Source organism: Coregonus lavaretus (genome assembly GCF_964263955.1).
Source record: "Coregonus lavaretus genome assembly, chromosome: 11".
Classification (NCBI taxonomy): Eukaryota; Metazoa; Chordata; class Actinopteri; order Salmoniformes; family Salmonidae; genus Coregonus; species Coregonus lavaretus.
The window spans coordinates 27,878,925-27,904,063 of record NC_139998.1 but is presented as its reverse complement, the minus strand read 5'-3'; the positions used below and the strand labels follow the sequence as shown (position 1 = coordinate 27,904,063).

The 25,139-nt window shown below is 44.8% G+C and overlaps 1 protein-coding gene across 2 annotated transcripts; it reads right to left on the bottom strand.

The window, feature by feature from the left end:
* Positions 1 to 3,952: 3,952 nt before the first annotated feature.
* On the bottom strand, positions 3,953 to 6,064 carry LOC311137699 (leucine-rich repeat-containing protein 4-like; the record flags this gene model as incomplete). Of its 2 annotated transcripts, XM_084172246.1 has the most annotated exons (2): positions 3,953 to 4,127; positions 4,230 to 6,064. In XM_084172246.1, the coding sequence occupies 2 exons, from the start codon at positions 6,062 to 6,064 to the stop codon at positions 3,953 to 3,955; spliced, it is 2,010 nt and encodes a 669-aa protein (XP_084028372.1). The 2 variants fall into 2 exon arrangements, with proteins under 2 accessions (XP_084028372.1, XP_084028371.1); XM_084172245.1 differs by having other exon boundaries at positions 3,953 to 6,064.
* Positions 6,065 to 25,139: the final 19,075 nt, after the last annotated feature.

Sequence of the window (25,139 nt, the reverse complement as noted above, 5' to 3'; positions counted from 1 at the left end):
GCACGACAACGCCTCTTCCCCCTCAGGAGGCTGAAAAGATTCGGCATGGGACCTCAAATCCTCAAAACGTTCTACAGCTGCACCATTGAGAGCATCTTGACTGGCTGCATCACCGCTTGGTATGGCAACTGCTTGGCATCCGACCGCAAGGTGCTACAGAGGGTTGTGCATATGGCCCAGTAAACCACTGGGGCTGAGCTCCATGCCATCCAGGACCTTTATACCAGGCGGTGTCAGAGGAAGGCCTACCCAAGTCATAGACTGTTCTCTCTGCTACTGTACGGCAAGCAGTACCGATGCACCAAGTCTGGAACCAACAGGACCCTGAACATTGTCTTCCGCCAAGCCATAAGAATGCTAAATAGTTTGTTAAATAGTTAACCAAATAGCTACGCAGACTATCTGCATTGACCCTTTTTGCACTAACTATTTTGACTCTGCCACTGTTTACTATCTATCCTGTTGCCTAGTCACTTTGTCCCTACCTATACAGTGAGGGAAAAAAGTATTTGATCCCCTGCTGATTTTGTACGTTTACCCACTGACAAAGAGATGATCAGTCTATAATTTTAAAGGTAGGTTTATTTGAACAGTGAGAGACAGAATAACAACAAATAAATCCAGAAAAATGCATGTCAAAAATGTTATGAATTGATTAGCATTTTAATGACGGAAATAAGTATTTAACCCCTCTGCAAAACATGACTTAGTACTTGGTGGCAAAACCCTTGTTGGCAATCACAGAGGTCAGACGTTTCTTGTAGTTGGCCACCAGGTTTGCACACATCTCAGGAGGGATTTTGTTCCACTGCTTTTTGCAGATCTTCTCCAAGTCATTAAGGTTTCGAGGCTGACGTTTGGCAACTCGAACCTTCAGCTCCCTCCCACAGATTTTCTATGGGATTAAGGTCTGGAGACTGGCTAGGCCACTCCAGGACCTTAATGTGCTTCTTCTTGAGCCACTCCTTTGTTGCCTTGGCTGTGTATTTTGGGTCATTGTCATGCTGGAATACCCATCCACGACCCATTTTCAATGCCCTGGCTGAGGGAAGGAGGTTCTCACCCAAGATTTGACGGTACGTGGCCCCGTCCATCGTCCCTTTGATGCGGTGAAGTTGTCCTGTCCCCTTAGCAGAAAAACACCCCCAAAGCATAATGTTTCCACCTCCATGTTTGACGGTGGGGATGGTGTTCTTGTGGTCATAGGCAGCATTCCTCCTCCTCCAAACACGGCGAGTTGAGTTGATGCCAAAGAGCTCGATTTTGGTCTCATCTGACGACAACATTTTCACCTAGTTCTCTTCTGAATCATTCAGATGTTCATTGGCAAAGTTCAGACGGCCCTGTATATGTGCTTTCTTGAGCAGGGGGACCTTGCGGGCGCTGGAGGATTTCAGTCCTTCACGGCGTAGTGTGTTACCAATTGTTTTCTTGGTGACTATGGTCCCAGCTGCCTTGAGATCATTGACAAGATCCTCCCGTGTAGTTCTGGGCTGATTCCTCACCGTTCTCATGATCATTGCAACTCCACGAGGTGAGATCTTGCATGGAGCCCCAGGCCGAGGGAGATTGACAGGTCTTTTGTGTTTCTTCCATTTGCGAATAATCGCACCAACTGTTGTCACCTTCTCACCAAGCTGCTTGGCGATGGTCTTGTAGCCCATTCCAGCCTTGTGTAGGTCTACAATCTTGTCCCTGACATCCTTGGAGAGCTCTTTGGTCTTGGCCATGGTGGAGAGTTTGGAATCTGATTGATTGATTGCTTCTGTGGACAGGTGTCTTATATACAGGTAACAAGCTGAGATTAGGAGCACTCCCTTTAAGAGTGTGCTCCTAATCTCAGCTCGTTACCTGTATAAAAGACACCTGGGAGCCAGAAATCTTTCTGATTGAGAGGGGGTCAAATACTTATTTCCCTCATTAAAATGCAAATCAATTTATAACATTTTTGACATGCGTTTTTCTGGATTTTGTTGTTGTTATTCTGTCTCTCACTGTTCAAATAAACCTACCATTAAAATTATAGACTGATAATTTCTTTGTCAGTGGGCAAACGTACAAAATCAGCAGAGGATCAAATACTTTTTTCCCTAACTGTGTGTACATATCTACCTCAATTACCTCGCACCCCTGCACATCAACTTGGTACTTGCCCTGTGTATATAGCCAAGTTATCGTTACTCATTGTGTATTTCTTCCTCGTGTTATTATTTTAATATTATTTCTCCATTTTTTTTCTGCATTGTTGGGAAAGGCCAGTAAGTAAGCGAGAGTAAGCATTTAACCACACCTGTTTTTTACACATAATGTGACAAATACAATTTCATTTAATTTGATTTGATTTGATTTTGAACATAGAAAAAAGCATGGACCTCTTCTGCTAGATTCCAAATCAATCCTGACCCCTACTCCCTTGGCACTGATGTACTGATGTACAGTACATCTGAAATGATTGGATAGGTGTAAGCAATATGGCAAAGAAATCCACAAGTTTATCAGAAGGCAAGGTGAAGCAATTGCCATATTGCTATATCTGGACTTTTCATTTGGAATTCAGAATGCGTTCTGTTCAGTGTCTGTGGACTGACATGCTAACAGGCTTACTAGCTAATATCTCCACACTGTGAGCAAGAGGGAAAAGGAAAAGAATGGAACAGCAATGTGTCCGAGTAGAGAAATACAAACCAAAGGTTTTATTTTGTTTGCCTCCTTATAGACTCGCCATAAAAATAGTGTTGCTACAAAATAATAACTAAAATAAGGAAAATAAAAAACGATTTCACTGTTTCAATTACGTCCACGGAGAAACAAGCCCAATGTCCAGACATTCATTTCATTTCAACCCCACTCCTTTTTTCCTTCCAAAAGCAGATCGGTCAGCAAACCCCAGTCCTTCTGCACCACATGTCTGTATCTGTGAGGGATTACCAATAGAAGAGCCCTTACAGAGAGCAGGCAAAGAACTGCTTTAATTCATCACTACATTAACCCAAAACACTACACATGCTATTAAGAAGCATGTCACAACCCAAGGAAAGGAAAAAAACTATCAAACATAATGCATTATGCAACCTAAATCTGCATGAAGTAATCACACCAAATCACTGTTCATAATAGCCTGTACTTCATCTTAGCCAAGGGGACCTGGGATAAATCAAATGCAATCGTACTAAACTGGTTTAGATTTAGTAACATAAAGAAGAGCTGCTTTTAGAAAGACATGTAGCTTAGCTCCGATAAACAAAGGGTTAAACCTTAGCTGCAGAAATCCACTGCAGTCTGAAAGCATTTGGCTGATAGCGACTGAACAGCAAAATCTACGCTCTTCTCTCTACAGCTCTCCCTCGACAAATGACTCTCTGTCTAGATTTTTCTTGGTTGTGGCTGTTGGTTTTCTTAATCTTCCAATCCTTTATTGCAACGTTTGGCACAGTACGAATTAGTGCTTTTACAAGCTTAACCTGTGAAGACTGATCTGATGTTAGGGCTTGTTGTTCTATAAACTGGTGTGAGTAGAACTGCATTCTAAGTGGTCAAAATAACAAACAGAACGGTCTTCCTCAAGACAGCTCACTCAATCAATCATCATATAGGCTACCCCCACAGCATCTCAACATCTCCCACTTTTAAATAGAAGTTATGAGTTAATAGAAAATAGTTTAAATTGTACTTTATTTTTTTAAATATAATCTCCCACCACCGTCCTCATAGTAGAATTATTTTATATTTTTTATATTTCTATATTTATGTATAAGCATGTACAAGAGAGAAAAAACTGTCTCCATTTTGCACTCTGTACAAAATAAAGTTACTGTCTTCTTTGTGCATTCTATTGCATGGACTGGTGAGCAGAGAGAAGAGGAGGAGAGGAGGGGGTAGAGTCAGATCCATATAGAAATCCACTGAGTTAGATCCACACAGCTAGATCCACAGTAAGGCCAGCATGAGTCCCTTAGATCTGGGTCTCCTGGACCTTCTCCTTGGTGTGAGTGGTCTTAATGACGTAGGGCTCTGCGATGGTGCTGATGAGGCTGTGGTGCTGCTGATAATGCTGGCGGCTGGAGGAGCGGTGCAGGGAGTTTCCCAGGTTATTATGGGTCCAGTGAGCCCCGTAGGCAGCTCTGTCCCTATCCCTGTCCCTGTCTCTGTCTCTGTCTCTGTCTCTGTCTCTGTCTCTGTCTCTGTCTCTGTCTCTGTCCCTGTCTCTATGGGAGGACGATGAGGACGACGAGATGTATTCCTTATTGAAGACGGTGCTGTTGTGTTCCAGTAACATGGGCAGAGTCAGCCCTGTTTCCTCAGACCCCCTAGAACCTGACCTTGCCGGTGGAACTTGGGGAACTTCCTCGTCCATCTGGATGATCTCGATGGTCCGCGCCGCCGCCACCGTGCTCCGCTGCTGGTGCCGCTTACGCAGCTTGTAGAAGGCGATCAACATGGCCGCGGCCAGGAGCGTCACTGCTACGAAGCAGCCAATGATGATCTTGGTTGTCTTCATGACCTCGTCCAGACTGGGGGGGGGATGGATGGGGCCATGGGCCGTGGGGAGTGATACCTGGTGGGGAGTCTGGGTGTTCTGGAGCAACACGGTGGGCGTGGAGATGAAGACGGGCTGGAACACGGAGGGCGAGGCTGGGATGGTGGGTTTGGGTTTGGGGATCTCCTCTACGGTGGGCTCCAGCACCTCCACAGTCAGTGTAGTGAAATAGGACAGGTTGGAGGTGTTGAGTTCGGCATTGCTGACATTCAGGTAGGCCGAGGCGTTGGAGTTACCGGCCATGTTAGTCACCATGCAGATGTAGACACCCGTGTCCGATGGCAGAACGTTGGAGAAGTTGAGCGTTCCGTCGTTAAGGACAGAGATCCGAGGATGAGCCGAGCCGTGGGTCAGAACAGTCCCATTAGGAAGCAGCCATCGGACCGATGACATGGAGGCTGTACGACACTTGAGCTCAGCCACTCTTTCTGCAGAGATGTTGAGGTCCCTGGGAGCGTCCAGGATGAAGGGAGCAGAGCACTGGAATGTGGTCTGGTCCACCTCCACCAGGTATCGTCCTCTCATGTGGGCAGGGGAGTGGCAGCGGCCGCAGCAGGTGGAGTTAGTGGGGATGTACTCCCTGAGCCACCAGGACAGCCAGACCACATCACAGTCACACCTCCAGGGGTTGTGGTGGAGATGGAGCTCCACCAGGTACTGCAGCGGGGCAAAGAGGTCGTGGGGGAGAGACGACAGGTTATTATGGGCTAGATTCAGCTCCACCAGCGCCGTGATGTCATCAAAAGCGTTCCTCTCAATCACGGTGATCCCAGAGTTCATAATCCAGAGTTTCTGTAGGGAGTGCAGGCCACGGAACGAGCCAGGCTTCATCTCAGGGAAAGTGTTCTCAGACATCTCCAGCTCCTCCAGGCCTGTCAGGGGAGACAGGACAGGCATCTCCATGAGGTTACACATCCCAAGGTTCAGGTACTTGAGGTTCTGCAGGCCCTCGAAGGCCCCGTCAGAGATGTAATCCAGCCTCCTGAGCTCGCCCAGGTCCAGCCTCATCAGCGAGGGCACCCTGTTGAAAGCGTAGGATGGGATGCTCTCGATGGGGTTGTTCCTCAGCCACAGCTCCCTCAGCTTGGACAGGTACTCAAAGGCCCCGCTGGGGATCCCCGTCAGTCTGTTGTCAAACAGCTCCAGGGTGTTGAGGCTGGTTAGGCCATTGAAGGCCCCCACTTCGATCTGCCTGATGGCGTTCCTGCCCAGCTGCAGCACCTCAAGATGGTGTAGGTGTCTGAAGGTGTCAGCCTGAATGGTCTCGATGCTGTTCTCCATCAGGTTGAGGTACCTGGTGTTGGTGGGGATCCCGGGGGGCACCCTGACCAGGCCACGGCGCGTACACACCACCTTAGCGAGCTGGTTGGTGCATGAGCACACAGCCGGGCAGTTCTGGGGGTTAGAGGGAGCACCCAGGCCGGCAGGCTGGCACACACTGAGAGCTGGCACCATGGTGAGGGCTAGCAGGGCGAGCAGGGCTGCGTTCCAGGTGGGCTGCAGAGAAACCCGGCCCACAGGACTCATGGTTCGGAGGACTCATTATTCAGCATGGTGGGGGGAGACGGACGCTATAGGAGGACGCACCACCCTCCTACCCTGGCTGGAACAAGGACATGTTTCGCCACGCCATAGACAGGACTGGGAGACGCTACGCAGAGAGAGACAGGGAGAGAAAGAGAGAAAGAGAAAGAGAGAGGGAGAGTAATAGAGGGGAGGAAGAGAGAGGGTGAAAGAGGGAGAGCGGGGGAAGAGAGGGGGAGAGAGATTAATGTGAAGGCAGAGCATCAGCAGAGGAAAGGCTTTGCAGTGATAAAAACAAACGGTTGAAAACCAGGATCAATCACCTACCTCATTAGTTCTGAAACGGTCCGTTTCTTCTTCCTTTCTGAATACTATGAAAACCAATCACAAACCACAGTCATGTATAGTTCACTTCCATGGAAAAACAGAAAAGTGAAAAATATATTTAATTTAAGTTATTCTCCTTCCTCTGGAAAGTGGTGGTAATGTCCCTGTGTTAACCAATGGAACAAGATGTCTCCTGTTAGCCAGTGGTGAGAGTGGAGCAGAGCGGAGCGGAGCAGCGTGTAGAGACTAGAGGCTCGGTGGGAAAGGACAGGCCTTGTGGGTTAAGCTAAGCAGGTGCCTGGCGTCCCCCAGCCCCCCTCCTCTCCCCCTCTCCCTGCCTGCAGCCGCAGACACACGGCCCCCTCTGTTGACGAATCAAACTACTCCATCACACAGTAAAAGCCAGACACACCGAGCAGAAGGAAAAAAACGACAGAATATCCCCCGTTCTGGCAGGTACTCATGCATGTGAGCGTGTTCATGGGTTGCTGTGTGTGTGTGTGTGTCGGCGGAGAGCCCGTCTCTGTGACTTTGCCGACGGCTAGCTGGTGTCTGATTAGCCCCGCTCTGACGGATGGAGAAAGAGAGAGAGGGAAAAGCTAAAGGACTCCCGAAGCAGTCATCCCCCTCTACTCTCTTTTTCTCTCTTCTCTTCTGGTCCTCATCCTGCGTTGGTTTGCCTGGCTGTGTCTATAGCAGCAGCAGTCTGCCGCGTGCAGCATAGTTAGCAATAATCCAGCGATTCCTCCTGAGGGGGTGGGGGGAGGTGGAGAGATGGTGGTGCTGGTTAGAGAGGGGGGAGGAGGAGGAGGATGAGGGGAGCGCAGTGCTGCCGGAGCTACACTTGATAGAGAGAGAGAGAGAGAGAGAGAGAGAGAGAGAGAGAGAGAGAGAGAGAGAGAGAGAGAGAGAGAACACTCCTGCTGTGTGGATGCGATGGTGGCTGTGCAGGGTATCTATCTGTAGCTGGTATCCCTCCAGGTATGGAGGGTTCCTGGCCTGGTGCTCTCTCCCCCGAGGTGTGTGTCTCCTGCCGTATCCCTCTGTCTGTCCTGGTTGTCTACTAGTTGATCCCCAGGGCTGAGCTCAGGGCTGAGGGCTGTAGGTATGAGGTGAGGTAGCAAGTTGTGGCAGTTAGCTCTCTGTGTGGCTGAGAAGCTCCCAACTGGCTGCTGGACTACTGCAGTAACCACGGTGGAGGAGAGAGATAGGAAGAGAGAGAGAAGGCACACAAGCAGGCAAACAGGCATGACACCGTCACAGCAGCAGCAGCAGCATTCCAATCCCCATCTCTTCTCTTCTTGTTATTTATTCTACAGCCTCTCTCTTTTTTCCTTGTGTGTGTGTTGCGGGGAGCTAAGACTGTCTCTGCCCCCTCCCTTTGTCCTTCAGTGGGAACGTGAATGTAATGCTGACGTACTCCTCTCCCTCTCAGCCGCGGCTCAAACAGCCGCTCACACAGACACACACAGACACACACAGACACACACGCACACACACAGCCCCTCACACAGCCACAGACACACACACACACACACACACACAGCCAGCCAGCCTCAGAGCAGTTCATTGGTTTGATGCAGTGTTCCTCTGTATTAACAAATTCACCCCCCACTCCTCTCTCTCTCTCTCTCTCTCTCTCTCTCTCTCTCTCTCTGGGTTTAGTATCTCTGTTAACTCTAAACCCTCAGAGTATTTCTATGTGTTTCTTCCCCCTCTCTTCTCCTTCCCAGAGCACAGTACAGCAGTGCTGCTGTACAAATACATCGTATTGTGTAGACCAGGCTGTTTTTCCCTTGTAATGCAATATGCCACTAACTATTAATCACATGCATGATGACCACAAGACCGAACAACATGATATTGTTAGTGAGGTGCTGTGTGCGTGTGTGTGTGAGTGTTTGTGTGTGTGTGTGAGTGTTTGTGTGTGTGCGTGCGCATGCGCATGCTGTGGGGGGGATCTCTGACATCATTGAGGCTAGAGTTGACTGCTTCTCTCTCTGCTGGATAATCTTCTCTCTCCTCCTCCTCTCCTTTCCTCTCCTTTCCTCTCCTCCTCCTCTCCTTCTCTCCTTTCCTCTCCTCCTCTCCTTCTCTCCTTCTCTACCTCCCCTCCTCTCCCAGATAGAACTAGGGGAAGGGGCCTTCTGAGTGGCGCAGCGGTCTAAGGCACTGCATCACAGTGCTAGAGGCGTCACTACAGACCCAGGTTCGATCCCGGGCTGTATCACAACTGGCCGTGATCGGGAGTCCCATAGGGCGGTGCACAGTTGGCCCAGCGTCATCCGGGTTAGGGGTCGGTTTAGCCGGGGGGCTTTCGCGTTCTAGCGAGTCCTTGTGGTGGGCCGGGGACCTGCAGGCTGACCTCAGTCATCAGGTGAACAGTGTTTCCTCCGACACATTGGTGCGGCTGGCTTCCGGGTTAAGCGGGCGGGTGTTAAGAAGCGCGGTTTGGCGGGTAATGCTTCGGAGGATGCATGACTCGACCTTCGCCTCCCGATCCCGTTGGGGAGTTGCAGCGATGAGACAAGATTGAAAAAGGGGGTAAAATATATTTTTATTTAATTTTTTATAAAGAACTAGAGGGGAAGAGGGAGGGAGATAGATAAGGGATGCTAATGCACAACATTTTCAGTGAGAAGGAATGAGGAAAAGAGAGAGGGTGGAGGGATGAAGGGAGAGCACAGCTGATAGAGCTGGATTAAGTGTCATTTGAATGCAGGAGGAGGAGTCTCCCTCCCTCTCTCTGCCTTTAGTTGATGGCCACCTCACTCCCTCTCCATCTCTCTCTCCATCTTTCCCTCTCCCTCTCTGCTGGTGTTCAGACTCGCTCCTGTGGGTGTAGTAAAGAGCTGTTAATTTCACACCAGAGCAACGCTGCTGCCTCATTTTGGCATACAGCACATACAGCCAATCATATACACCACTTCGTCAATTCCATTTTAATTCAAGTCAATTTAGGAAATGAATTGGACATGATTTGAATTGAAAATGCCATCATGTGAAGAGGGTATTGTAAAACCCACGCTCCATGTCCAATCAGCTTCCTGAATTGACTTTAAATTAAATGGAGCTGGACTGGAAGCAGGGGTATTGAACACTTTAAAATAGGACACCAGGGTTGGGTCAATTCCATTTCAATTCCAGTCTATTCAGGAAGTACATTAAAATTCCAATTCCAATTCTCTTCAATGCTTTTCAATTAGATTTTTTTGGTTTACTTTTTGAATTGACTGGAATTTAAATGGAATTGACCCCAACCCTGTAGAACATTAACACACTTTGTCTATATGTGGCTCAACAAAGCAGTGTTGGTTTTTCTACACACTCACTCACTGTCCTCTCATGTGGACACTACTTCATGCAATTTCAGATATGTGAGGGTAGCCTATCCATTTGGCATGTACAGTAGCTAGCTAGCTAAACAAACAACATGTGTCATTTAGCTTGCTTCATCAGAGATTTGGAAAGAGCTTGACATCGCAAGTCCTCGTCCTGGTAAAGTTGTCAGTTGGACTACTGTCATCACCACTATATATTGCAAACAAATCAAGCAATATTTGGATACAGCCATCTACTTTATCCCCTGAAAGTTAGCTTGTTAACTAGCCATATTGACGTGATCTGTTGTTAGCTAGCTAGCCAATTTGATGTGGTCCATCAATCAATGTAGCCTATCATGTCTGTCAGCAGCAATTGTGATTAAACACTCTCAAAAACAATGTTGAAAAGGGGATGTTTGGTTAACTTCGCTAGGTAGGCATATATTGGTTGGAGAAAAAAAGTACATTAGGTCTACTTACCGCTATATGTTTAGCCAACTGTACAAAGTTACTACAGGTAGCAAAGTAAACATGATCAGCTAACAGTACATCAGTAAATGCGCCCTTCTGCTGCCTGCTTGACAGGCAGAGCCCACAAAGAATGGGAAATTAACCTAAACCACTCATAATTCCCAGGTATAGTTCACTTTCTATCTGAAATTACATGATCAATTGATGTTTACTGATCATGACAAGCATGCAATTACTTGCTGTATAACTCTGATGATAGAGCTAAATCTCTGCAATTGTTTTGCATGGAATAATAGAACATTTGTAGTTCTGACTTTTTGTATTTGTATTTATTATGGTTCTCCATTAGCTGCTGCCAAGGCATCAGCTACTCTTCCTAGGGTCCGACAAAATTAAGGCAGTTACACAATTTTTTAAACATTACAATACATTCATAACAGATTTCACAACACACTAAGTGTGTGCCCTCAGGCCCCTACAACACAAAATCAATGTGTACGTGTGACTAGTCAAATCAAATCAAATCAAATTGTATTTGTCAGATGCGCCGAATACAACAGGTGTAGACCTTTCCGTAAAACGCTTACTTACAAGCCCTTAACCAACAATGCAATCAAAAAGTAACACAAGAAAATTACATAACAATAACGAGGCTATATACAGGGGGTACCGGTACCGAGTCAATGTGTGGTGGTACAGGTTAGTCGAGGTAATTTGTAAAGTGACTATGCATAGATAATAAACAGCGAGTAGCAGCAGGGGGGGGGGGGGTCAATGTAAATAGTCCGGGTGGCCATTTGATTAATTGTTCAGCAGTCTTATGGCTTGGGTGTAGAAGCTGGTAAGGAGCCTTTTGGTCCTAGACTTGGCTCTCCGGTACCGCTTGCCGTGCGGTAGCAGAGAGAACAGTCTATGACTTGGGTGACTGGCCTTCCTCTGACACCGCCTAGTATATAGGTCCTGGATGTCAGGAATGATGTACTGGGCCGTACGCACTACCCTCTGTAGCGCCTTATGGTCAGATGACGAGCAGTTGCCATACCAGGCGGTGATGCAACCGGTCAGGATGATCTCAATGGTGACATTGTAGAACGTTTTGAGGGTCTGAGTCGCATCATGCAGCCTTAGAATGTATTACAAATCAAAACATATAGCCCAACGTTTGTAGAACAACTAAAGTTCCATTAATAACTCTAAATGAAGCATATAGGAATACCTATTTATTTGTTAACCGCTCAACACAGAATCGCTGCATGTGCGCACTCCTTCAAATCATATGTCGACACCTGCTCGTCAAAAATCTAATTCCAAAATCTTGGGCATTAATATGGAGTTGGTCCCCCCTTTGCTGTTATAACAGCCTCCAGTCTTCTGGGAAGGCTATCTACTAGGTGTTGGAGTATTGCTGCTGGGACTTACTTCCATTTAGCCACAAGAGCATTAGTGAGGTCGGGCACTGATGTTGGGCGATTAGGCCTGGCTCACAGTCGCCGTTCCAATTCATCCCAAAGGTATCAGATGGTGTTGAGGTCAGGGCTCTGTGCAGGCCAGTCAAGTTCTTCCACACCAATCTCGACAAACCATTTACAGTATGTATGGACCTCGCTTTGTGCACAGGGGCATTGTCATGCTGAAACAGGAAAGGGAATTCACCAAACTGTTGCCACAAAGTTAGAATCACAGAATTGTCTAGAATATCATTGTATGCTGTAGCGTTAACATTTCCCTTCACTGGAACTAAGGGGCCTAGCCCGAACCATAAAAAACAGCCCCAGACCATTATTCCATCTCCACCAAACTTTACAGTTGGCATTATGTATTGTCGCAGGTAGCATTCTCCTGGCAACTGCCAAACCCAGACTCGTCCGTCAAACTGCCAGATGGTGAAGCGTGATTCATCACTCCAGAGAATGCGTTTCCACTGCTCCAGAGTCCAATGGCGGCGAGCTTTACACCAATCCAACCAATGCTTTGCATTGCGCATGGTGATCTTAAACATGTGTGCGGCTGCTCGGCAATGGAAACCCATTTCATGAAGCTCCCGATGAACAGTTATTGTGCTGACGTTGCTTCCAGAGGCAGTTTGGAACTCGGTAGTGAGTGTTGCAACCAAGGGCAGATGATTGTTATGCACTAAGCGATTCAGCACTCGGCGGTGCCATTCTGTGAGCTTATGTGGCCTACCACTTCGCGGCTGAGCCGTTGTTGCTAATAGACGTTACCACTTCACAATAACAGCACTTACAGTTCACCGGGGCAGCTCTAGCAGGGCAGAAATTTGACGAACATTCAGAGACTTGTCCCGAAGCCACTCCAGTGTTGTCTTGGCTGTGTGCTACTTTGAAGAATATCAAATCTCAAATATATTTTGATTTGTTTAACTCTTTTTTGGTTACTACATGATTCCATATGTGTTATTTCTTAGTTTTGATGTCTTCACTATTATTCTACAATGTAGAAAATAGTAAAAATAAAGAAAAACCCTGGAATGATTAGGTGTGTCCAAACTTTTGACTGGTAGATATATATATACTTCCCGAATGCACTGTATACAGTGGGGGGGAAAAGTATTTAGTTAGCCACCAATTGTGCAAGTTCTCCCACTTAAAAAGATGAGAGAGGCCTGTAATTTTCATCATAGGTACACGTCAACTATGACAGGCAAATTGAGAAAAAAAAATCCAGAAAATCACATTGTAGGATTTTTAATGAATTTATTTGCAAATTATGGTGGAAAATAAGTATTTGGTCACCTACAAACAAGCAAGATTTCTGGCTCTCACAGACCTGTAACTTCTTCTTTAAGAGGCTCCTCTGTCCTCCACTCGTTACATGTATTAATGGCACCTGTTTGAACTTGTTATCAGTATAAAAGACACCTGTCCACAACCTCAAACAGTCACACTCCAAACTCCACTATGGCCAAGACCAAAGAGCTGTCAAAGGACACCAGAAACAAAATTGTAGACCTGCACCAGGCTGGGAAGACTGAATCTGCAATAGGTAAGCAGCTTGGTTTGAAGAAATCAACTGTGGGAGCAATTATTAGGAAATGGAAGACATACAAGACCACTGATAATCTCCCTCGATCTGGGGCTCCACGCAAGATCTCACCCCGTGGGGTCAAAATGATCACAAGAACGGTGAGCAAAAATCCCAGAACCACACGGGGGGACCTAGTGAATGACCTGCAGAGAGCTGGGACCAAAGTAACAAAGCCTACCATCAGTAACACACTACGCCGCCAGGGACTCAAATCCTGCAGTGCAAGACGTGTCCCCCTGCTTAAGCCAGTACATGTCCAGGCCCGTCTGAAGTTTGCTAGAGTGCATTTGGATGATCCAGAAGAGGATTGGGAGAATGTCATATGGTCAGATGAAACCAAAATAGAACTTTTTGGTAAAATCTCAACTCGCCTTGTTTGGAGGACAAAGAATGCTGAGTTGCATCCAAAGAACACCATACCTACTGTGAAGCATGGGGGTGGAAACATCATGCTTTGGGGCTGTTTTTCTGCAAAGGGACCAGGACGACTGATCCGTGTAAAGGAAAGAATGAATGGGGCCATGTATCGTGAGATTTTGAGTGAAAACCTCCTTCCATCAGCAAGGACATTGAAGATGAAACGTGGCTGGGTCTTTCAGCATGACAATGATCCCAAACACACCACCCGGGCAACGAAGGAGTGGCTTCGTAAGAAGCATTTCAAGGTCCTGGAGTGGCCTAGCCAGTCTCCAGATCTCAACCCCATAGAACATCTTTGGAGGGAGTTGAAAGTCTGTGTTGCCCAGCGACAGCCCCAAAACATCACTGCTCTAGAGGAGATCTGCATGGAGGAATGGGCCAAAATACCAGCAACAGTGTGTGAAAACCTTGTGAAGACTTACAGAAAACGTTTGACCTGTGTCATTGCCAACAAAGGGTATATAACAAAGTATTGAGAAACTTTTGTTATTGACCAAATACTTATTTTCCACCATAATTTGCAAATAAATTCATTAAAAATCCTACAATGTGATTTTCTGGAAAAAAAATTTCTCATTTTGTCTGTCATAGTTGACGTGTACCTATGATGAAAATTACAGGCCTCTCTCATCTTTTTAAATTGGAGAACTTGCACAATTGGTGGCTGACTAAATACTTTTTTTCCCCACTGTATATACACTACCGTTCAAAGTTTGGGGTCACTTAGAAATGTCCTTGTTTTCTAAAGAAAATCAATATTTTTGTCCATTAAAATAACATCAAATTGATCAGAAATACAGTGTAGACATTGTTAATGTTGTAAATGGCTATTACGTAGCTAGAAACGGCTGATTTTTAATGGAATATCTACATAGGCGTACAGAGGCCCATTATCAGCAAACATCAGTCCTGTGTTCCAATGGCATGTTGTGTTTGCTAATCCAAGTTTATCATTTTAAAAGACTAATTGATCATTAGAAAACCATTTTGCAATTATGTTAGCACAGCTGAAAACTGTTGTGCTGATTAAAGAAGCAATAAAATTGGCCTTCTTGAGACTAGTTGTGGGTTCGATTACAGAATCAAAATGGCCAGAAACAAATAATTATATTCTGAAACTCGTCATTCTATTCTTGTTCTGAGAAATGAAGGCTATTTCATGTGAGAAATTGCCAAGAAACTGAAAATCTCGCACAACGCTGTGTACTACTCCCTTCACAGAACAGCGCAAACTGGCTCTAACCAGAATAGAAAGAGGAGTGGGAGGCCCCGGTGCACAACTGAGCAAGAGGACAAATACATTAGAGTGTATAGTTTGGCCTCACAGGTCCTCAACTGGCAGCTTCATTAAATAGTACCCACAAAACACAAGTCTCAACGTCAACAGTGACTCTGGGATGCTGACCTTCTAGGCAGAGTTGCAAAGAAAAAGCAATTTCTCAGACTGGCCAATAAAAAGAAAAGATTAAGATGGGCAAAAGAACACACACTGGACAGAGGAAGATTGGAAACATGTGTTAAGGACAGATGAATCAAAGTTTGAGGTGTTCGGATCACATAGAAGAACATTTGTGAGACGCATTGTGAAATGTCACGGATACGGCCGAGGCTGCCCCTCCTCCTCGTTCGGGCAGGCTTCGGCTGTCGTCGTCACCGGAGTACTAGCTGCCACCGATCGATGTTTCTGTGTCTCACTACTTCTGTCTTTATTGTTCACACCTGTTACTCATTAGGCTTTCCCTATATTACCTCTGTTTTCCCTCCTGGGTGTGTGCGTGATTGTTCTTTGTTTCGTCGTCTGTTGAGCTGTTGTTTTGCTCTTCCCTGCGTGGAGGGTTTTCTATGGTTTACTTGGATTCTAGTAAAGCCATTTATCTCTCAGTTCTGTGTCCTGCGCCTGATTCCGTTTCCCCACTGCACCCAGACGCTGACATGAAAAGATGCTGGAGGAATGCTTGATGCCATCTGTCAAGCATGGTGGATGCAATGTGATTGTCTGGGGGTGCTTTGGTGGTGGTAAAGTGGGAGATTTGTACAGGGTAAAAGGGATATTGAAGAAGAAAGGCTATCACTCCATTTTGCAATGCCATGCCATACCCTGTGGACGGCGCTTGATTGGAGCCAATTTCCTCCTACAACAGGACAATGACCCAAAGCACAGCTCCAAACTATGAAATAGCTATTTAGGGAAGAAGCAGTCAGCTGGTATTCTGTCTATAATGGAGTGGCCAGCACAGTCACCGGATCTCAACCCTATTGAGCTGTTCCGTATGGTATGTAAGAAGTGCCCATCAAGCCAATCCAACTTGTGGGAGGTGCTTCAGGAAGCATGGGGTGAGATCTCTTCAGATTACCTCAACAAATTGACAACTAGAATGCCAAAGGTCTGCATGGATGTAATTGCTGAAAATGCAGGATTCTTTGACAAAAGCAAAGTTTGAAGGACACAATTATTATTCCTATTAAAAATCATTATTTCTAACCTCGTCAATGACTACATTTCCTATTTATTTTGCTATGTTTCCTATTGAAACTGATTTCATTTATGTTTTCATGGAAAACAAGGACTTTTTTTTTTTTACGGTAGTGTGTATATACAATACCATTAAGAAGTTTGGACACACCTACTCATTCAAGGGTTTTTCTTTATTTTTACTATTTTTTACATTGTAGAATAATAGTAAAGACACCAAAAATATGAAATAACACATATGGAATCATGTAGTAACCAAAATACTCTTAAACATATCAAAATATATTTTATATTTGAGATTCTTCAAAAAAAAATGCCTTGATGACAGCTTTTCACACTCTTGGCATTCTCTCAACCAGCTTCACATGGAATGCTTTTCCAACAGTCTTGAAGGAGTTCCCACATATACTGAGCACTTGTTGGCTGCTTTTCCTTCACTCTGCCGTCCGACTCATCCCAAACCATCTCAATTGGGTTGAGGTCTGGGGATTGTGGAGGCCAGGTCATCTGATGCAGCACTCCATAAATCTCCTTCTTGGTAAAATAGCCCTTACACAGCCTGGAGGTGTGTTGGGTCATTGTCCTGTTAAAAAACAAATGATAGTCCCACTCAGGGGCGGCCTGTTCAATAGGGCGATATGGGCGACGCACTGCCAAACGGGAAAAGGAAGGGATTTTTTTTCTAATCAATTATATCACGGCAGCAGTAGTTATCAGTGTTGTAATCTATACGTCTGATCTGCCACAGTGCCACACTGCCACTAAATGTCGAATCAGGCTAAAGTCGTGCTTCAAATGGCTCCCCCCCCTTTTGGGGCGATTTCAGTCAGGTTGAAAATCGCCCAGAAGTCTGTAATAGACTCCATGTAAAATCTATTTTTTTCAAATTTCAGAGCCTTCAATACAATCTCAATGGGTGTCTGTGGGCTTGCACTTACGCGCTTTCGTCATACGTTACGTAACCATGAACGTAACTGAGAAAAGAGTGGATTGTTTGAAAGAAGTTCCTTTTTGTCGGCGAACAAATGGAGATAAATTGGCAACGAAACAATTAGGACCTCCCAGACCAAATTTAATAATTCAACAGGTTTCTACTAAAGGCGGAAAGTCCTACACCCGAGGATTTTCCAAAAATTGGTACGAACGAAAAAAGACATTGCCACTCACTCAACTGGATGACGAGGGATACAGGCTAGCTGTCCGCCGCCACAACGATGAGGTTAGTGTTGATAATCACAAGTTTACTGGATGTGGATATGGTGTAATAAAGGCAGTTTATTCAGAGGTAAATATATCTGGAATCGCGTTCACGGACCCGTTCGTCAAACTCTTAGGGAGCTATAAATTAAGCCCCATTACTTACCATATCAGATAAGAGAAATTGCTGCAGCTACATATATTTTACATCCTGGCCCTACATAGTTCACTATTTGCATCACTTACCAAAATATTACATGTGGTCATATATGCTTGGAAAGTGGAGATGCCATAGAACGTCAAAAAAGTAAACATTGCTGGAGACACATTGCCGTTTTGGAGAAGACATCGCGTTTGCTAGCGAAGAGATTTGTTGTGGCAAATGAACTTGGGCTGGGAATTGCCAGGAACCTCACGATAAGATATATGCATCAGCATTGCGAGTCTCATGATTCTATACGTATTGCGATTCGATACTGTGATTTTATTGAGCACCATATGTCTGTTGCAGAGGGATCAGAAAGCCATGAGAACGAGTTTTGATCAGTCATGGAAATAAAAGTGCTGAAAACAAATTTGCTCCCAATGTGAAAAGATTGAGAACAAGCTATGAAGGAACAATAATGGTGTTTTGGTGCAGGTACAGCCAACTAGCGCTAAAATATTGCGATATTGTCAATACAGTATATCGTAAAGTATCACTATGTAACTCGATTTCTTTCACCCCAATCCCTCAAATTAACGGTAAATAACTGAATTGTTTGCCCCACATTTAGCTAAGATGATTAGCTAGCCAGCTAAAATGTTTTATTTAGTTAGCAGTCGCATCTACAATAGTTTACTGTCAATAACATGTCTCCAAAAATGACGTGGTGTCTCCAATTGTGTTGACATTTTACAATTGCAATGCGCATCCATGAGTATCCACTTTCTGTAGCTCAGCTGGTAGAGCATGGTGCTTGTAACGCCAAGGTAGTGGGTTCGATCCCCGGGACCACCCATACACAAAAATGTATGCACGCATGACTGTAAGTCGCTTTGGATAAAAGCGTCTGCTAAATGGCATATTATTATTATTATTATTATTATTATTATTATCTGAAGAGAGCCCCGAAACATTGTGTGCAGACATTTTATGCAATAAATGAAGTAGGTTCAATCTAGTAGTTCTGATCTTCTGATTGGTCCTGATGAGTTGGGCGAGGTCCCCTGCAGGCTACTGTCACTGTTGCATTGGCTCTGAGTCGGGTTCTCTGTCTTCAAATGTTCAGCCTAAGAGAGGGGATTTTTGTGTGTGTGTGTGTGTGTGTGTGTTTAACAGTGATGATGTGTGTGTGTGTGTGTTTGTGTGTGTGTGTGTCCTCAGAGCAAGAACTCGTGAGTTGGAAGAACTGAGAGGCCTATGGCGTGGGTGTTGTCCTTGGCCACCTGCTGACAAGGCTGACAAGATAGGACCCTTTTGTCCATTGTTATTGGATAGGAACAGAACTTATAACCAGCTCCTGACCTAAATAGATCTTAGCACAACATTTTACTCAACATATCATATTCCATATTCACTATAACAAATATATTTACTACGACATTAGCAAGAACCGCCACATCCTCAGCCGGCTAATCCAGTGTGTGAAGTTTTGCGGAGTGTTTGAGTTAGCTTTGCGAGGCAAAGATGAAACTGAGGGCTCCACCAACCCTGGTAAGCCAACACTTTTGAGATCAGTCAATAAATGCTTCTGGTATTGACTTATATGCTGCCCCTGTCTTCATGTTGTTGCTGGACATATCTTTTTTTAAATGTGTGTAGGTCACCTAAATCATCAGAAAAATTGCCCCTCCTGAGAATTTTTTCAGGAGCCGCCACTGGTCCCACTAAGCCCAAACCAGATGGGATGGCATATCACTGCCGAATGCTGTTGTAGCCATGCTGGTTAAGTGTGCCTTGAATTATAAATAAATCACAGAGAGTTTCACCAGCAAAGCACCCCCACACCATAACACCTCCTCCTCCATGCTTTACGGTGGGAACTACACATGCGGAGATCATCCGTTCACCCACACCGCGTCTCACAAAGATACAGCGGATGGAACCAAAAATCTCAAATTTGGACTCCAGACCAAAGGACACATTTCCACCGGTCTAATGTCCATTGCTCGTGTTTCTTGGCCAAAGCAGGTCTCTTCTTATTATTGGTGTCCTTTTAGTAATGGTTTCTATGGAGGAATTCGACCATGAAGGCCTGATTCATAGCGCATGATGGTTTTTGCGACTACACTTGAAGAAACTTTCAAAGTTCTTGAAATGTTCCGTATTGACTGATCTTCATGTCTTAAAGTAATGATGGACTGTCATTTCTCTTTACTTATTTGAGCTGTTCTTGCCATAATATGGACTTGGTCTTTTACCAAATAGGTCTATCTTCTGTATACCCTACCTTGTCACAAAACAACTGATTGGCTCAAACGCATTAAGAAGGAAAGAAATTCCACAAGTTAACTTTTAGGAAGGCACACCTGTTAATTGAAATGCATTCCAGGTGACTACCTAGGCCTCCTGTAGGACAGTTGGTAGAGCATGGCGCTTGCAACGCCAGGGATGTGGGTTTGATTCCCACGGGGGGCCAGTATGAAAAACGTATGCACTCACTAACTGTAAGTCGCTCTGGATAAGAGCAGTGGTCTGGTTCGAATCCAGGGTCTGTCGTAGCCGGCCGCGACCGGGAGACCCATGGGGCGGCGCACAATTGGCCCAGGGTATGGGAGGGAATGGCCGGCAGGGATGTAGCTCAGTTGGTAGAGCATGGCGTTTGCAACGCCAGGGTTGTGGGTTCAATTCCCATGGGGGGCCAGTATGAAAAAATTAAAATAAAGAATGTATGTACTCACTATCTGTAAGTCGCTCTGGATAAGAGCGTCTGCTAAATGACACAAATGTAAATAAAAATGTAAGAGCATCTGCTAAATGACAAAAATTTAAAAAACGTGTAAATGTAAGAGCGTCTGCTAAATGACTAAAATGTAAATGTACCTCATGAAGCTGGTTGAGAGAATGCCAAGAGTGTGCAAAGCTGTAATCAAGGCAAAGGGTGGCTATTTGAAGAATCTCAAATATACAATATATTTTCATTAGTTTAACACTTTTTGGTTACTACATGATTTCATATGTGTTATTTCATAGTTTTGATATATTCACTATTATTCTACAATGTAAAAAATAGTAAAAAATGAAGACAAAACCCTTGAATGAGTAGGTGTGTCCAAACTTTTGACTGGTAGTGTATATATTGCATTCGGGAAGTATTCAGACCCCTTGACTTTTTCCACATTTTGTTACGTTACAGCTTTATTTCCCTCAACAATCTGCGCAAAATACCCCATAATAACAAAGCAAAAACTGTTTTTTTTACATTTTTGCATATCTATTTAAAATAACAAACGGAAATATGACATTTACATAAGTATTCAGACCCTTTACTCAGCACCTTTGGCAATGATTACAGCCTCGAGTCTTCTTTGGTATGACGCTACAAGTTTGGCACACCTGTATTTGGGAAGTTTCTCCCATTCTTCTCTGCCGATCCTCTCAAACTCTTTCAGGTTGGATGGGGAGCGTCGCTGCACAGCTATTTTCAGGTCTCTCCAGAGATGTTCGATCGGGTTCAAGTCTGGGCTCTGGCTGGGCCACTCAAGGACATTCAGAGACTTGTCCCGAAACCTCTCCTGCATTGTATTGGCTGTGTGCTTAAGGTCATTGTCCTGTTGGAAGGTGAACCTTTGCCCTAGTCTGAGGTCCTGAGCACTCTGGAGCAAGTTTTCATCAATGATCTCTCTGTTCTTTGCTCCGTTCATCTTTGCCTCGATCCTGACTTGTCTCCCGGAACCTGCCACTGAAAAACATCCCCACAGTATGATGCTGCCACCACCATGCTTCACCGTAGGGATGGTGCCAGGTTTCCTCTAGACGTGATGCTTGGCATTCAGGGAAAATATTTCAATCTTGGTTTCATCAGACCAGATAATCTTGTTTCTCATGCTCTGAGAGTCCTTTAGGTGCCTATTGGCAAACTCCAAGCGGGCTGTCGTGTGCTCTTTACTGAGGAGTGGCTTCCGTCTGGACACTCTACCATAAAGACCTGATTGGTGGAGTGCTGCAGAGATGTTTGTCCTTCTGGAAGGTTCTCCCATCTCCACAGAGGAACTCTGGAGCTCTGTCAGAGTGACCATCGTGTTCTTGGTCACTTTCCTGATCAAGGCCCTTCTCCCCCGATTGCTCAGTTTGGCCGGGCTGCCAGCTCTAGGAAGAGTCTTGGTGGTTCCAAACTTCTTCCATTTAAGAATGATGGAGACCACTGTGATCTTGGGGACCTTCAATGCTGCAGAAATGTTTTGGTATTCTGGCTTCCCCAGATCTGTGCCTTGACACAATCCTGTCTCGGAGCTCTATGGACAATTCCTTTGACCTCATGGCTTGGTTTTTGCTCTGACATGCACTGTCAACTGTGGGACCTTATATAGACAGGTGTGTACCTTTCCAAATCATGTCCAATCAATTGAATTTACCACAGGTTGACTCCAATCAAGTTGTAGAAACATCTCAAGGATGATCAATGGAAACAGGATTCACCTGAGCTCATTTTCGAGTCTCATAGCAAATGATCTGAATACTTATGTAAATAAGGTATTTTGTTATTATTATTTTTTACATTTCTAAAAACCTTTATTCGCTTTGTCATTATGGGGTATTGTGTGTAGATTGATTAGGAAATTGTTACATTTAATAAATTTTAGAATAAGGCTAAAACGTAACAAAATGTGAAAAAAGTCTGAATACTTTCATAATGCACTGTAAGTGTATGCTACATTTGTTAGGTACAGGAGAGAGGGGGGAGAAGGATAGCTGAAGAGATGGAAAAAGAGAGAGCGTTGAACCTGGAGAAGATTCCCCTATGCAAGGTGGTCCTGGGGCTCTGTTCACAAACATAAACAGACCCCACAGAGCCCCAGGACAGCAACACAATTAGACCCAACCAAATCATGAGAAAACAAAAATATAATTACTTGACACATTGGAAAGAATTAACAAAAAAACTGAGCAAACTAGTTGGCCCTAAACAGAGAGTACACAGTGGTAGAATACCTGACCACTGTGACTGACCCAAACTTAAGGAAAGCTTTGACTATATACAGATTCAGTGAGCCTTGCTATTGAGAAAGGTCACCGTAGGCAGACATGGCTCTCAAGAGAAGACAGGCTATGTGCACACTGCCCATAAAATGAGGTGGAAACTGAGCTGCACTTCCAAACCTCCTGCCAAATGTATGACCATATTAGAGACACATATTTACCTCAGATTACACAGACCCACAAATAATTCGAAAACAAATCCAATTTTGATAAAATCCCATATCTATTGGGTGAAATACCACAGTGTGCAATCACAGCAGCAAGATATGTGACCTTTTGCCACAAGAGAAGGGCAAGTAGTGAAGAACAAACACCATTGTAAATACAACCCACATTTATTTATTTTCCCTTTTGTAGTTTAACTATTTGCACATTGTTACAACCCCGTATATAGACATAATGACATTTGAAATGTCTCTATTATTTTGGAACTTGTGTGAGTGTAATATTTACTGTTCACTTTTTACTGTTTATTTCACTTTTGTTTATCCATTTCACTTGCTTTGGCAATGTAAACATATGTTTTCCATGCCAATAAAGCCCCTTGAATTGAATTGAGATATGGAGAGAGAGAGAGAGCTCCTCTGAGGTGAGGCAGTGTGTGTGCAGGCAGAAGACAGGCAGGCAGCAGAGTGTCTCTAATTGATGGCCATAGCTGTGGCTGCACTGTTAATAACATTACAGGGGCTATGAACATGGAAAGGTCACTTGGAACACTGAATATATCTCATACACTCTCCCTTACCTTCTCTCATACACTCTCCTTCACATTCTTCTACTCTCCGTCCTCTGTGTTCCATGCATCAGCAGTCCCTAAACCAGTGTAGGTGAGGGGCAGGTTGACCAAGGGGTGTTCCATGTCTTTGTAGTTATGTCGAGTTCACTGGTCTCTGTTCAGTGTGTTAAATTAGGCATGGGAGGAACATTTATCACCTAGAGAGGGAGTGTACAGAGTAAAGCCTTATGATTTGGTACAGTGCCTTCGGAAAATATTCAGGCATTTTTTTACGTTACAGCCTTATTCTAAAATGGATTAAATATTATTATTTTTTCAGCAATCTACACATAATACCCCATAATAACAAAGCTAAAACTGTTTTTTATAAAACAAATCAAATTTAAAACAAATAAAAAACAGAAATACCATATTTACAAAAGTATTCAGATCCTTTGCTATGAGACTCGTAATTGAGCTCAGGTGCATCCTGTTTCCATTGATCATCCTTGAGATGTTTCTACAACTTGATTGGAGTCCACCTGTGGTAAATTAAATTGATTGGTCATGATTTGGAAAGGCACACACCTGTCTATATAAGGTCCCACAGTTGAGCAAAAACCAAGCCATGAGGTCGAATGAATTGTCCGTAGAGCTCCGAGACAGGATTGTGTCGAGGCACAGATCTGGGGAAGGGTACTAAAACATTTCTGCAGTATTGAAGGTCCCCAAGAACACAGTGGCCTCCATCATTCTTAAATGGAAGAAGTTTGGAACCACCAAGACCCTTGCTAGAGCTGGTCGCCCGGCCAAACTGAGTAATCGGGGGAGAAGGGCCTTGGTCAGGGAGGTGACCAAGAACCCAATGGTCACTCTGACAGAGCTCCAGAGTTCCTCTGTGGAGATGGGAGAACCTTCCAGGTTGCAAGCTCCCACCAGATTTCAAAGTACCTGTGTGCTATAATTGTATGGAAAGAGTTCCTAAACTCTTAGCATACAATTATTTCTCTACCACCTCACAGATTTACTGGATGGCCTCAAGAATCTGGGTCACATTCGAGTCACGTTCAGGATTTAGTTCAATTTTGTGTATTTGACAGTTTTATAACACTCATAACAAAATCACTGAGGATGACATAATAAAGTGAGTACATTGCATATCTGTCATAGCAGAACTGTCATAAATATAGCTGATATGATAAAGCTTGGTGGACTGAGGTCTGTGGTTTGGGGTGGAGTGGTAGAATTGGAAGAGGGGTGTGTGGGGAGGGGGGATTAGTCTGTGATAGAGAAGGGGAAGGGGTAATGGTGGGGGGGGGGGGGGGGTTTGCTCATGTGAGCGTGTGTGTATGTGTGTTTTAGCGGTATCAGTGAAAGGTGAGTGTGAGGCAGGAGGAAGGCTTGCAGGACTCTGACAACAGACTAGAGTGATGCTATCGCTACAGACGTCTACTGATGCAGCTGCTACTACTGTGATCCTATCTACAGCTAGCACTGGTGCTACACACATACAACACAGATGTATTGGGGTACTGCCACACAGTGTAACAGAGGTGGTTCGGTAAACCACACATCGGTGATGAAAACCTTGACTGACACCTGGAGACTTGTGTTAGCTTATTGAGATAATTCCTTTGCGTTATTGCTAACAACTATTCCCATTTCCCATTGTGGTATCTGGCTTGTTGTGTAATGTCAACATCCGCACTGCCCCTCTGTTTAGCATGGCCAGTCAGATAGAGAGGACCTGTGGTCTCATGGTCTATAGTATCTTAGTGTGGCAGGTCAGCAATGTGCTCGAGTAGCAGTTAGACTCAGACAGAGCAGTTTGTGTGTGTGTGTGTGTGTGTGCGCGCATAGAGGCAGATCGATGTGACCTGCATTCATTAACCCTCGCTTAGAGCTCCCCTCCCTGATTACAACCC